We start from the raw sequence: 15161 nt of genomic DNA, 5'->3' as shown, positions 1-15161 counted from the left end.
TTATACTCCAGTAATAAATAAATAAATAAAGTACTTTGATTTAAATATACATTATAAAATATGAATGAAAAAGTATACACACACACATATTTAAAAGTATACACATACCCCCCACACACACATATACAGAGAGAGCCAGAGAAGTGTGTATATATACACATATGTGATACCTGTATAACAGTAATGTTATCTTCCACTTACTGTGTATTTTTGAATTTACAAAAAATTTCAATTTTATTATTTCATTTAGTTTTTACACCCACACTGTATTACGCATTTTTTTAGTGTAGAAATAATCAGAAAGATTTAGCTACATGCCCAAGGTGACACAGCTAGTTAAGTGGCAGAACCATAATTTAACCCTTCTGGTCTTCTGAAAACAAATCAGATACCATTTCCCACACCTTATGGCTCATAACACCACACACACATACACACATACACACAAACACAAACACAACCATGCATATAAGCACATACACACAATTTGAAGTATATCATTTAAAATGCTATGTTCATCTCTCCCTTAGTAGATATAATAGAGAACTTCAAGTTAGCCTGATACTGCCTAAATACTGTACCCCTGGTTCTAATTACTATAAGTGACTTTTTTTCTCATAATCTATTCACTATCGCTTAGCTTTTTAGAGTTAGAACTACTTGTGGAGTAAGAAAAATGGATTGAGTGATGGTGGCTTAAGATGATTTTGGCTTAAGGCAAATCAATCATGTAATTAAACAATTACCTTAATAACAGATGTCTCAACTCTGGATGGGGGACTCTGAACTTGTGCTGCTGCCGCCATATTGGCAATGGTGCTGAGATGGTTCATCTGGCTCATTGCCATGGTGACAGATGCTGGAGGTAGGCTGACAGGAATTAGAGGGTGGGGCATCATCATAAAAGGCAGTTCCAGTCCTGTAAAAAATACACATATATCATCATTTCTCTATTCAAGTAAAACAATGAAACATGGTATATCTCATTAATTAAAATGGCTAAGGATATAAATCATTGAAAATTGAAGCATTATAAAATGTTCTAATAATGAGAGTCAAAGGAAAAATATTTGTCCTCTTTGCATGCAACAGTACCCACTTATCACTTAGGGAAATTAGGCTTAAAGCTAGCCAGTTTGGTGCCATGTTTTATCACTCACCACTTTTCATTTGTGTTTAATACAAACAGTTCTTTGCTACATTATTCTTCTGATCAGTCTAATTCTTGTTTAAAATACTATGGTTTTCTTTATCACGTTTAGCTGTCTAAATGTAGTGTACCTATCTACTATGTCCTATATTTCACTATCGGATCATTAGATTTTTTTATTCTTTGCAACTTTCATTTTTAGTGCTAAAAAATGCCATCATACCATTTGGCAGAAGGTGGCTCTGCTGAAGATGGCGGAGAGGATGACTGACTGGAAGGCTAAGTGCTCTAGGTATGCGGGGGCAGGTAACAGAAGCCTGAGATCCCCGGGGTGGGGAAGAGTACAGTGTTTCCTTTTCCCAAGAACCTTCACTGCTGCCTGTGGGGAATGAATATCAATTATTTGGATACAATATTATTCCAAATCTTCTAATGAATAATTGGAAATGAGGTTTTAAAAAGCATATCAGATGTAGAGAATGGACTTGAGGACACGGGGAGGGGGAAGGGGAAGATGGGGCAAAGTGAGACAGTGGCATGGATATATATACACTAGCAAATGTAAAATAGATAGCTAGTGGGAAGCAGCCGCATAGCACAGGCAGATCAGCTCAGTGCTTTGTGACCACCTAGAGGGGTGGGATAGGGAGGGTGGGAGGGACGCACAAGAGGGAGGGGATATGGGGATATATGTATATGTATAGCTGATTCACTTTGTTATACAACAGAAGCTAACACACCATTGTAAAGCAATTATACTCCAATAAAGATGTGAAAAAAATATATATCACATTTGGAGATTGGCTCAGTGATTTCTTGGGAAATAAGCTCAAGTAAGTAAATTTCCGCTAAACCATATTTTCCTTTTGTTTTTCTATTTCTTAAATACAGTCTCAAATTTTCTGAAAAATAACATTTTTACAACAGGTAGCCTATTTATGAAGTCTACTCCTGTTTGACTAACCAACTTAATATAAAATAGATTCTATTATATACCTAGAGAATTAATTACTTCTTGGAACTGAAGCACACTGATAGTTATAGAACCCAAAGTCATCCTTGTATAATAGAATCCCAGTCACCCTTCAGAGTTAAAGTTCCTAATTTAATTCCACAGAAAATCCTAAACATAGAATCATTAAATGCCCAGCTTGGTTAGACATGCTCCAGGGAACACAAAGATCATTTACAAAAGATAATAATATCAAAGCAATAAATTAAATGTGTGTGAATCAATAAATGTATCTCTTGTTTTCAACTGCAGAGAAACTTAGGTTTATGACGGTGGCAATACAGGTGCCAAAGTCAGAACAGTACCTTTAAGGGCGTGTATTTCAACATCATGGCCACGTCCCAGATTAAACAGATCTTGAAACACCTTAATAGGGTACTCCTTGGAAGGTTTTTATATATCATTTCAATTTAGGCATGTTCTCAGATTAAATTATTTTACCATTAATTTATTGTTTAACTGAATCTGTTGACTATACAAACTGCCCACTTGAAAGAAAGTTTCTGTAATATCCCTGTCAGCTTATGAGTTTTCATTTCTTAAAAAAGGAAAAGAAACCGTATTTTCATATAATATGCTTAGAAACAGCAAAGTAGGTAAAACTCCAATTTAAATGTTTTAGCTCTATTAAAAGCCTCATTGTAAAATCTCTAAGACATAGTTTTTCATGAAGAATACTTAGTTGCTGCCATGATTTTTTTTTCCATTTACTTCAGGAAGACAGTTAAGGTTCAATATAAATTCAAACTCATTAGCTCAATACTGTCTGGATCTTAGAGTAAATTGTTCAGAAGTGGGTAATGAAAACTCAATTCAAATTCTTCAGCAATCAGACAAAGCAATTTTATTAAACAATGAAGAGAATTAATTAAAATGGATATCTTTATTATTTTACAAGAAACCAGGACAGCTTTTGGCTAAAAAAAAAAGTTTATAGCTTCATACAGAAATGACTCACATAAAAGCAATCTCTCCAGCTTGCTCCTACACTATGATATAAAAGTTCACTTCTATATTCACAAATTTATACAGCTTATTTCTCTACTTGTGACTTTTTTGACGCTTTATACCAAGGTCCTAGTCAAACATGCAAAAGCTGTAAGTATATAAAATTTTTTGAACATATTATGTCAAGAAAGCATTCAGTGACAAAACGTTTTAAGCATTTTCACTTTATATTGCCTTTATCAAAGTATATGCAAAATTCTTCCTTTCATATTTACTTTTTATGTTATCATTTAAAACAAGAGTTAAAGCATAATCACCAACTATTTGGATATAGAAATAACACTTTGGAATAAATGTTATTGAATATGGGAACTGCATTGGAAATTTATAAATAATAGATAATTTTCTCTTTATATTTCATTTAAAATATCCAAGGATTACATTTTCATAGTAGATTGCATTTTTGAGGTTAACAAATATTAACTAATATATGGAGGAGGGAAAAATATTCATATTCATTATTTTGGATTGAGTTTGAGTTCTGCTTATACCTATTATCTACTTTTGTTTCTCTGTCCAATTGAGCCAATTTCTTTTATTTACATCTAGATTACCAGTTAATAAACGGGAAAAGCCATTTTCCCAATATACTTCAATTTCACTCTTATATCAATGAAAAATATACAATATATAACCAAGTCAGTTGTAAGTGAGTTTTGCTTAATTTATAACATCCTTCTCCTCTATTAGCATGAATAAATAAGTATTGAAAATAGGCCACTTCAGAACAAGACATGCCCATAGTTATTAAATGTATAATTTCAAGTGCTTTGGTTTAAGCCAATATATTTGATATAAGCCAGTATCTATGTGTGAGCCTACACACAAACATGCATACACACATACACCTTTAAGATTAAAGCTTATTATTATGACTGCATGAAAACTTACAGGAGACAGCAGATTTCGCATATAAGAAAAGTTCTAACAGTTGGTAAGGAGAGTTACAGAGAAACAGAAAAGAATTGATTATTTTCTCCTCTTCCATTCTTGTAGAATCCTACCATTTCTTTGACTTTACAATGGAATAAAAAGACAAACTTGATCTAGCCCTAGTATCCTTAAAGAACATACTCTATAATAGGGGATAGAGATGTGTATGCAAAAACTCAGACATTTGATAAATATATAAAATGGTTTTGAACCAAGGAAATTGGTCATGAGCTCATGAAAAGATTCAGCACATCCAGCTGTTTGATTATCTAGACTCTATATCCATATTTCAATGTGTTGGAGGTAAGGATTAAAGGGAGAGAGGATCTCCCACACCTAGTCCTAAACACATATTGTGGAGAAGCATGGGAACAATCTCAGGCTAGACACCTGTTTACACGGGTGGAAATAAATCTGTGCTCTGACTGACGGCAGAACACACAGGCAGCTGTTACATGATGAAGTTAAGTAGTGTAACCACAAGCATCAGGAAGGCCAGCTCCTCATGCAATGGTGTGATTTTGGTGGAGTGAGAATTGACAAATGTACCATCTTACAGCAACCAGATGTAAGTGGGCACATGAACACAAGAGGAAAAATTGAAATTAACACCTGATTACCTGTTTTGTCTCTAGCTAAAAGCTATTAATTATGCATTTATATAATCTGAAACAGTTTATTTACTCTGCCTAATTATACCGATAGTAAGAATATATCTATAATTATATATGCAAATATATGGAACTTATATACAAAAAGTAATTGTGTGTGTTTAGGTTTCCTTTCCTGTAAAAGATGTGTATTTCTCAGGGACAAGCAAGGTGATTTTAAGGTTCAGTGTAACTGAAATTCTGATTCATAAGGAATAGGTATGGGACGTTCCCTGCTTACATCCTCTGCACCCCCAATTTTAAAACATAGTCGTAGGTTCTGAAAAAGTAAATAGCTTGGTGGACTATCTTAGTCTTTTTCTGAGCTCAGACTATATTTTGTATCCTTCCATTTTATATTTTTATGGTATTTTATGATACATATTTTATGATGGATCAGGTTATAAACAGAGAAATAGACTACTTTGGGGAGAAACCCTTAAATTTTTTTTTTTTTTTTTTTTTTTTTTGCGGTATGCGGGCCTCTCACTGCTGTGGCCTCTCCCGTTGTGGAGCACAGGCTCCGGACACGCAGGCCCAGCGGCCATGGCTCACGGGCCCAGCTGCTCCGCGGCATGTGGGATCTTCCTGGACCGGGGCACGAACCCATGTCCCCTGCATCGGCAGGCGGACTCTCAACCACTGCGCCACCAGGGGAGCCCGAAACCCTTAAATTTTGAAGCCATTCCTACTTTAAAGGTAAACAGGTTCTCAAACAGTTAGAACTGATGGATAACAAATATAAACTAGCTTAATTTTTCCTCTAATTACTGCCTTCAGATATGCTCTGTTAAGGCATACCTCTGCCCCTTAATAACCTTGAGCAGATTTTGAGTATAAGAAAATCCATTCTACTTAACACCACTCTCTGCATCCTCATCTCCATCACCACTTGCCAGCCCTAGGGCCTAGGGAGCTGGAAGACAGAGGGGCTTGGACAGCTTTTCCATCTATTCTCTTGGGTGGGAGGGTGAAAGTCTCCCATCCAACCAGTTCCTGCTCAAGTCCTCCCCGCACTGTTGCTTCTATGGCTATGCCTATTGGCCATTGACATCTCCCAGGTGGAAGGTGCCTAAATGCCAAGTATTCCCTGCCAAGTAATGATCATTTAACGGGGTCTTCCAGGGGAGCCTCCTAACTGCACAAGTCCCTGACAATGGAAATCTCCTGCAGCTTCCTGCTCTTCTAAGCTCCCCAAACTGCCATGGTCTCTTGAAACTAAGGCCCTTCTGGTGTGGGTCCTTTTGTTCTGATGATGTCCACTCTCTATTCTGTCACCTCTCCTCAATTCTTTCTCCCCTTGCTCAAACATGTACAGAAAGTAGATCAGCAGTTCACACCAAAGCAGACATCCAGCTATGAAATGAGGTGGAGGCATCTGTAATCATTGAGTAATTCTCTTGAAACTCCTCTCCCTGAACTTGGTGGTGAGGAAGTACTCTCAAAAAGGAATCACTAAGCCACAGCTCCCTCCAGTAAGTGCTGTCTTTTCACTACAATGTTTTCTCCGAATTCCTCCCTTGTGTTGGTCTTCCCCTCTTATAAATGGAGGAAGAGACCGTCTGTGGAGTCTGGAGTGATAGTTAAGATAGCAACTCTGGTTCAGCTGCTATTAATAAGTACTGATTGGTATTTACTTTTTTTAAATTGAGAAATACTTGGTCCCTTTTGTTCTTGTGTGGAACCAGAGGAAAATTTCTATTTAATATCTTGTTACATAGCATATTCAGTAGAACCAAAAACAAATATGACTATATTATAAGTAGAATTTTAGTAACTGATTCCTGTAAAAAACTGATAGAAAGGGAAAGAAATATGAATGCTTAACATTTGAAATGTTATTTCACAAATCAACTGAAACTTTTTCAATTGAGACAGAAGTTCAAAAAAAAAGATTACATAAAAAAATAAAGAATGATTAAATGTGGAGATAATCATTAATAAAAGAAAGAAGATCATTTTTTGGAACACAATTTTTATGTAGGAAAGGAAATGAAAACTGCTTTGGGTAAGGATATTGTTACTGTTTCTCTTTAATTAAAAAAAAAAAAAACTATGGGTATGTATATCAGTGGTACTGATTAAAATCCTAGCCCAAATAATTACATTTATTACTGAATCCTAAACATAGCCAATAAGTAATAGGTTCCAAAAGAGAAGGCCACTGTATATTTTTTAATGAATTTTGGACAGAGTGCATGTAAAGTAATCAAACACAAAGTTAAAGTGATCTGTAGAAAAGAAATGCCTTTTAAACCACCATGCATTAAAATAGTAAAAGTATATTTAAATGTCATTATCTTTTATACCTAGTTGATATGTAACTATTTGTTCAGATTTTCCCACAGGCTGACCCTGATAAAGGAGGCAAATCTCAAAGGCACTAACAGTCACACCACAGTTTAGTGAGTGACACTGATAGACTGTGACGGGAACCTGACATTGTCAAGATTCGTTTACAATGAAAATGATGGCAAGAGCGGGCATTTACTCCATACCATTGGAGACCACTTAGAAGGATGTGAATGCCATCTTAACAATGGAATCAAGACTGCTAAGGAAAAGTAAATACTAGTCTCAGATGCTACAGATGTTCAGCTGTTACTTCAGCGGTAGGTGAGAATAAACAAGTTATTGTCTTTTAGAGGATAAACTTCACCCTAATAAAAAATGGGATAGGAAACGTCAGCAGTAATACTAGTACTTTGCATAAATAGGAGAAACAGTCCTTTCATGAATTACTATAATGTAATCTTTTAAATCTTTTTCTGGATAACAATCTGAGCTCAGTGATCTACTTTAGCAAGTAGAAACACTGAAATCTTCTGGTGTTTTGGTTCAACTTTATCAAATTGCTTTATTTTAAAATGAGGAAGAAGCAATCTGTAAAGGGTACTATTAATTGGGTAACAATTTAAAATGTTCCAGTTTAAGTACAGTGGTTTAGCAAAGAAAACAGCACAAACACCTCCTAATTGGTATTGCACAATAATGTCCACAGAGCAGGCCATTTCCAGAGTTTAAAATTTATATTTGCACACATATCCTGTTTGATTTGGAAGTGCTATTTTTTCTTAGAGAGAAAGAATAATATTGTCATGAATTCTAACTATCCCACTGCCAATAAATATGAGTCATTTAGGAAAACATGTTACTTTCCCAGAAATAGGCATTATCTTTAGTTATCTGTCATTAACTAAACCTAACTCTGAGTGTTACATATTTGTTAACTAGAAATTTAAAACTCTTGCCATACAAGGAGGTTTCTATTTTACCTGTGTTGTTTTCTTTTGAATGCAGAACTGTTTTGAAACATTTTATTTTATATGTAATGGTGATAATATAATACTGGTGCTATCAGTGTCCCTGGACTCAGCAGAACTATGATATTAGCTAAATTTCATCAAGTTGAGATACTTCTATTGCCTTACATACTCCACAGTGTTGTTGAAAGTAGCATAAGTTAAGCTGTTGCACAAAGTGGCACACGAAATACTGGAAATCAGAACTGTTTATTTTTAAAATTTTGCTTGAATATTATTTGCCATGGCTAATGACTAACTTGCAAGAATAAGAAGCAAATTGTAAAATCAGAGCTGAAGTTCAATTCATTAATGTCAGATGGGCTACATAAATGGATACTTGAAGAACAGGCAGATATTATTAAAAACAATTACACTGAGAATCTTTGAGGAATCATGGAAAACTGGAACAGAATTAGGAAACTAAAAATAGACAACAGTGTCCATTTAAATAACCTTGATTTTGAACTCATGAAAGTTATTAAAATAAATTATTATATAAAGAATACAGTATTTTACATATTTTCCCTTATTTCATACCAAATTCCAGAAAGTTTTGATGGAACTTAAAATAAAAGAAAGAAAGCCATTACTATAAAGATAAAAGGTTAAATACTTAATGTGGAGAAGACAAAGATGATTATATCAGAAACACTTTGCTTTTTGATGCTGTTGTTTTCTTTGGACTCATTAGCACTATGTTCTAAGTGTTAACGAGGTAAAATAGATCCCCCAAACAAAACAAAACAAAACAAACAAATGCAGACTCAGACTGGAAAATAGTTACATAGAACTCAGTATAGGAAACAAATAGTAGCTACATTAATTGTATTGACTAAATATTTGGGTGTCTTGTTGATATGGACGACTCTAAGCAAGAGTCAAATGTTTCTATTCAGTGGAAATTAAGATATTGCAACAGATAGGTTAATTTCTACAGCTAAAGTATAATGCTATTACGGACAGTGTAGAAATAACAATACTAGGAACATATTTAAGCTTTCCAATCTAAAATAAATACATAAAATTCTTCAGAATAAAGCAGTTTGGTATAGTGTATCCATGTTAATTTAACTGCATCTTTTAACCTTTCTCATAGCCAATGTCAATGAATTTCTACCTCTTCCCATTTTAACTCATCAAATTATTTTTCCATTAGGCAAACAAATGAACTAGAAATTCTCCACTCTAAAGATATTGCAATTTCCCTATAGGGTTACAATTACATCAAATAAAATTTCAAGTTAATATACTTTCTATACTGTTACTAGAGTACTCAAAGCCATGGTATACAATATTAGCAATTTTATGTTCACATTTAAGTATTGCTCATGGTCAGTTGAAATCAGTTTTAACTTCCAGTGTTTCATATAACATTTCAATTTCAAATTATTTATGTTGAAATTGAAAAATCTCACTTGAGCCAAAATTGCTATTTAATTTTCTAAAAAGCATAAAACTCTTATAGGTAGGATAACAGGCTCATGGAATTCTTTTGATATTTCTCATATGCATGGATCTAAGTGTTAAATTATCTTCTCCCCAAACCTGGTTAGCCTCAAAGAATGACATCACCAGGTAGTTGTATAAGCCACAAACCTAGGAATCATCTTTATCTCCTCCTCTTTCTCTGTGTGCCACGGATGTCCAATTCCTGTTGATTTCATCAATGTGATTTATCTCTACTTTGTTTCTCTCTCTGCTGTTGTAATCATATTCCAGGACCATCATTACTTTTAAGTACAAATCTTACATTGTCACTCCCCTGCTTAGAGGACTTCAACTGTTTCCCATTGTTATTAAGTAAAAGACCCAACATTTCTTTTCTTAACGTAAGCACCAAATGATCAGGCTTATGACTCTTTTGCTCGTCACTGTATCCTCAGCATTTAACAAAGTAGGACTAACTCTGTCAGTTTTTGAGTCGAGAGTTGCAAACCCAGACCAATTCTTACATTCACATGTGATAAATTTCACTGTGGCATTAAAAAATGATAAGCTATAGCCTTTGTCCTTGACCAGCTTATAACAGAAAAGAGAGATAGATATAGCATATATGCACATAATCTTATCCTTTGACTGGAATAAAAGATAGAGAAGATGAAGAATAGGAAATATGTCTAATATTTTAGAAATAAACTTCTTAGAATGTGATAATCATTTGGATACAAATGGAGATGAAAAGAGTAAAATGTGAGAGGTAACTTCAGTATCTAGTTAACAGTTGGGGATACGGTGATGTTATTAATGATGCGATGAAGATGGTGATAATGGTGATGACAATGATGATATCTAATATGTATCATCTGCTTCCAGTGTGTCACTCACTATGTTCAGCTTTTATATGCACTATCACAATGAATCTTTAGAACCTCTGAGATAGATCCACATTAGTATTATTAAAGTTGATTAAACTTGCCCTGGGATTTAGATCTTGGAATTCTGAACTCACAATACCAGCTTTTAATCACCTTTATGAGGAAGATCAGGTTTCATTATGAATAAAAATCCATTTGATTCTGGACTTGTTGAATATGAGATATTTCAGAATCACTCAAATGAGACTGACAACAAGCACTGGAAATATGGCATTGAAATTTGGAAGGAAAGCAGATGCCCAGTGAGGAAGATTTGGATGTCTTTGATTTGTAAGTGGGAGATTAAGCCATGATGCTTGAAGAGGGTATAGAAAGTATAAAGGTATTTCTCCTAAAAGTGTATTTCTACTGAAAGCCACAGAATAAGGCCCAAACAAGCCAAGCTGGATGACTTAAAAATAAAGCCTAGGAAGCTGAACAGGAATAAGCAAAATTAGGTATATGACTCCTACAGTAAGTTCTTAACACTAATGGGTATCAATGCATTTTTATAATTTCAACTCTCCCCACTTACTGGTAAGCTATAATATTCTTTTAAATAAAATGGTCAACATGAATGCCTGACAGATGTTGGGTCCTCAATTAATACTGAGTGAATAAATGTAGAACATTATCATTGGATTTAAAGATTTAACAATCCTAACTACGACTTAGGTAGACAGCCTGAACAGAGACAAAAAACCAAATAGACACAACTAAGCATAGTTTGAAAAGGTGCCATTAGTCCAACTTATAGTATGACAAATAATTGTAATATCCAGTAATTACAAGGTCCCCATTAAGAACACTATGGAGAGATGCAGCTTTAAATCAAGGGACTACATATCACAAAGAACTCAGCAGATTTGAAGGGCCATAGAAATAATATTATATCCTAGTGGTAGATTACATGCAGATGGCAGGTGTGTTGAAAGCTACTGTTTATACAAAACCAAATCATTCTTTCCATAGCTTCTATTATATGTAGTGAAGACATACTATTCAAAGCACTTTTCATCAGTTTTTCATGGGCAGACGCAGCAGGAGATTTTCAAGGTCAAAATGACCACTAAAATTTCAGTTGCTGGCGATAAAAATATACTTAGAAAGATGAGTAGTAATATGGACAAATTTAATTCCAATTCAGGAATTAAATATAAAAGCATTCATCTTTATCCCAAGAATAAGTGGATACAATACGCTTTTTTAGATTGGTATGACAATGTGAATTAGAAGAAGAGAAATAGTTAGAAACTGTGTTTTGAAATGAGGATTGACTTTCTGACAATATCAACACTCATGGGTCAATATAAAGTAAAACTTAAACATCTTTATTCATTTTTTAAAATTAATTAATTTATTTATTTTTGGCTGCATTGGGTCTTCGCTGCTGCACGCAGGCTTTTCTCTAGTTGAGGAGAGCGAGGGCTACTCCTTGTGATGGTGCATGGTCTTCTCATTGCAGTGGCTTCTCTTGTTGCGGAGCAGGGCTCTAGGCACACGGGCTTCAGTAGTTGTGGCACACAGGCTTAGTCGTTGTAGCACACGGGCTTAGTTGCTCCACGGCATGTGGGATCTTCCTGGACCAGGGCTCGAACCCGTCTCCCCTGAACTGGCCAGGCAGATTCTTAACCACTGTGCCACCAGGGAAGTCCTATTCATTTCTTATTTCAAAAATTATCTAGTGCAATTGTTATAACCGTAATGTCACCGATGAAAAATATGAGAGAATACAACCAACTTAATGATTCGACCAAACTAATGAACCAATGATTCAGTTGTCAGAATTGAATGCTAAACACAGGTTTTATGTTAATTAAAAAAAAAAAACGCCCACACAGGGTGATTGATATTTGGATAAATCAGTCATATTCATTATTTTTCTTTTCTTCAACAATTTTTCTCAGCATCAATATTAAAAAGACACATGCTTTATTGAAAAATAAATGATGAATGATGAAATTACCATCTTTTCTCAAGTACTTAAATAAATAAAACTTTCAAAAATCTTGAACTTACAAAAATAACATCTACCCAAATTATCTTTATCTATAATAAAGCCATTGTATTTTAAATATTTTCAGTGTAAAAAGAATTCTACCTATTAAAAATAATTATCTTCTAAGAGGGTCCTTAATTATTGAACAATAAATAGCTATCTAACTGCAAAAATACTCTGTAATAAAAAATTATAATGATCTGTTAGTTTCCCTTGTGATCACAAAAACTTGTCTTGAATAATTTCAATATCTCCTCCAAAATTAAAATATGGCATCATTTCTACTTCTAGTCTGTTCTGTTCTATCATGTACATTCTCTCACATCATTCACATGGAATGTTAGGACCATCGTCCACAGTCACAGATGGTCTCGTTTAGATGTACCTGGCCTAACACCTGGGCAAATACACCTTGTTAAATGTTGCTCTTAATTAAAATAATATATTAAAAAAACTAGTTAAGACTTCAGTTAGTAGGCTAAACAATTTTTCAAAACAAATTAACTACTCAAGAGCTTCTTTTTTGAAATTTTGTTCTAATGCTTCCTATAACAAGCTACTTTTCACAAAGAAGCATCTGGAATATGTTTTGCACCTTATATATTTGAACTATTTTCACAAAATTATAATTATTGTATGGACACAGCTATAAGCAAAAATTTTAAAGTGATTTGTTTTTAATGGTTTATGTGTGTCAATACTATGTGGGATTATTTGAAATATTTATATCAATATATTGTTATCTATTTTAAATCTAATAAATTTTTAAAGTGTTAAGAATAGAGGCTTAATTTTAAATGTGTCAAATCTCTACTGACTGTGAAAATAATTTTTGAAAATCACTCCATGATGTGCATTTACTCAGGTTCATATTAACATATGTTTAAATTCTGGCCTTGAAAAAGATTTCATGTTCTTGTTTACCCAAAGATTCAAGTTAATACTGCATATTGAAAATCTTGGAAAGAAAGGGGAAGAAACCATAGACTATTAAGATTATGATGCAGTCATAGCAAATAGAAAAAATATAAATAGAAGATAAATAATTTTTAAAATATCAACATATAATCATAAAAAGAGAACCAAATGCCAAGAATATTATGGTATACAGGCCAAGGAATAAAAAATTATATTTAAACATCACTACACAACATACAATTTATTTTTCTGTATATATTTGAACCATAGAATGTTGTAGTACAAAACAGACACAAAAGTCATTCATTCTTTCGTTCTTTTAACATATATCAAACACCTACTACATGCCAGGCAATGTTGCAAGCGATGGGAATATAGCAGTGAATAAAGCAGATAAAAATCTATATCCTCAGGGAGTTTATATTCTCATTGGGAAGTGGGTAGAAAAAATAATAAGCAAATAAATAAAGTGACATGACACATGAAATGAAATATCTGTCATATAGGGATGAAAGAATTTTTGCATATACATGACATATGTGTGTATGTGTAAGCATGTATGTTAGGAGGGTAGATTGGGAAGAGTTTGCTGAGAAGATAACACCATCAAGCACCATCCTCTCCTTTTACAGCAGAAGAAACTGAGGTTCAAGATGATAAAATGAAATGCTTGAGGTCGCATAAGTCTTCAGGTGAAGAGCTGGACTCGATCACACTTATTTGCCTGACCCGTGGTCCTAAATCCTTCCCACTGTACCACACAGAGCACACTTACTTGAGAGAATTGCCTGGACTGTGCGATGAAGCAAAGACAAACATGAATGGTGGATCTGGATGACAGGTGGGTAGTTCAATTGACTGGAGGAGAAAGTACATATTAGGAACACATCAGGAGTCAGAAAGAATTAGGTAGGGTAGGGAGATGAGAATGAAAGTTTTCAGATGTCAGGATGATGAGTTTGATCATCATCTTAGGCAGGGGAAAGATATGATTAACGTGATGTATCAGATAGTCAGAAGGAGGAAAAGGAACTTATCATCAGGAATAATCATCCCAAGTTCTGTCATCCACCATATCGACACTGATATGACCAGGGCAAGAATCCTGATTCTCATATTTCATGCCACTGGAAAACTGATAAAATAGAAAAAAAAATATTGTGTTCTTTATCATTAGAGTTTTCTAAGATGATGACTGAAGAACAAATTGGTTTCCAGAGGCAGACATGACAAAACAATTATATCGAGTGAGGATATACTGCATACTCTTCCCCATATCTGAATCCAGTGACTTGTAAACTAATTCCTTTTATATATGCACTCTAGAGATTTTCCACAATAAAAGGAACACTATGTGTATCTTGTTCGGAAGTCTTCACATAAAAGATATAATTTACTCTTTCTTAATAGGAGGTAACAGCTTACCAGTGAATATGGGTTATGTAGAATTCTTAGGAAAGCAAGTTGGGGGGATGCTCTGAGTGACACAAAAAGGAAATATTCCCCCCAAATTCATGATTTAATAATAAGGTTTCTGAAATATAACAAGTTTGGCTTTAATATTTTATTGAAAAATTTAATCTGGGAATGTGTTTTAATATATTGCTACTTCTATTCTGTGCAGAATATATATTACTATTCTGTAGCACCTTCAATAACTGTTATCATATAGAATATTATACACATCTGTAGAGAGCAAAACAGTGTTTACTATGCTGACATTGAAAAATATGCACCAGTAAAAATACATCTCAGCCTTAGCCACTATTCTTGCTATTCACTTTTCTTCACTATTCACAATTCTTATATTCACTAGAATTCCTCAATACTGA

The 15161-nt window shown here is 34.0% G+C and overlaps 1 protein-coding gene across 5 annotated transcripts in view; it reads right to left on the bottom strand.

Moving 5' to 3' along the window:
- DACH1 (dachshund family transcription factor 1) overlaps positions 1 to 15161 on the bottom strand; it is a gene marked incomplete at its 5' end in the record, with an annotated part of 415516 nt that overhangs the window by 133779 nt on the left and 266576 nt on the right. For 2 of the 5 annotated variants that reach the window (XM_082675573.1, XM_082675574.1), the window contains one exon: positions 747 to 919. The exons of 2 other annotated variants lie outside the window; for them this stretch is intronic. In XM_082675573.1, coding sequence (XP_082531699.1) covers positions 747 to 919 — 173 coding nt within the window. Of the gene's footprint in view, positions 1 to 746; positions 920 to 1373; positions 1530 to 15161 lie in introns of all 5 variants that reach the window. One more of the 5 variants, XM_082675572.1, reaches the window with a different exon arrangement.

The sequence above is a fragment of the Grampus griseus genome (genome assembly GCF_964374135.1).
Source record: "Grampus griseus genome assembly, chromosome: 18".
Lineage (NCBI taxonomy): Eukaryota > Metazoa > Chordata > Mammalia > Artiodactyla > Delphinidae > Grampus > Grampus griseus.
This window is presented reverse-complemented; position numbering and strand designations above follow the sequence as displayed.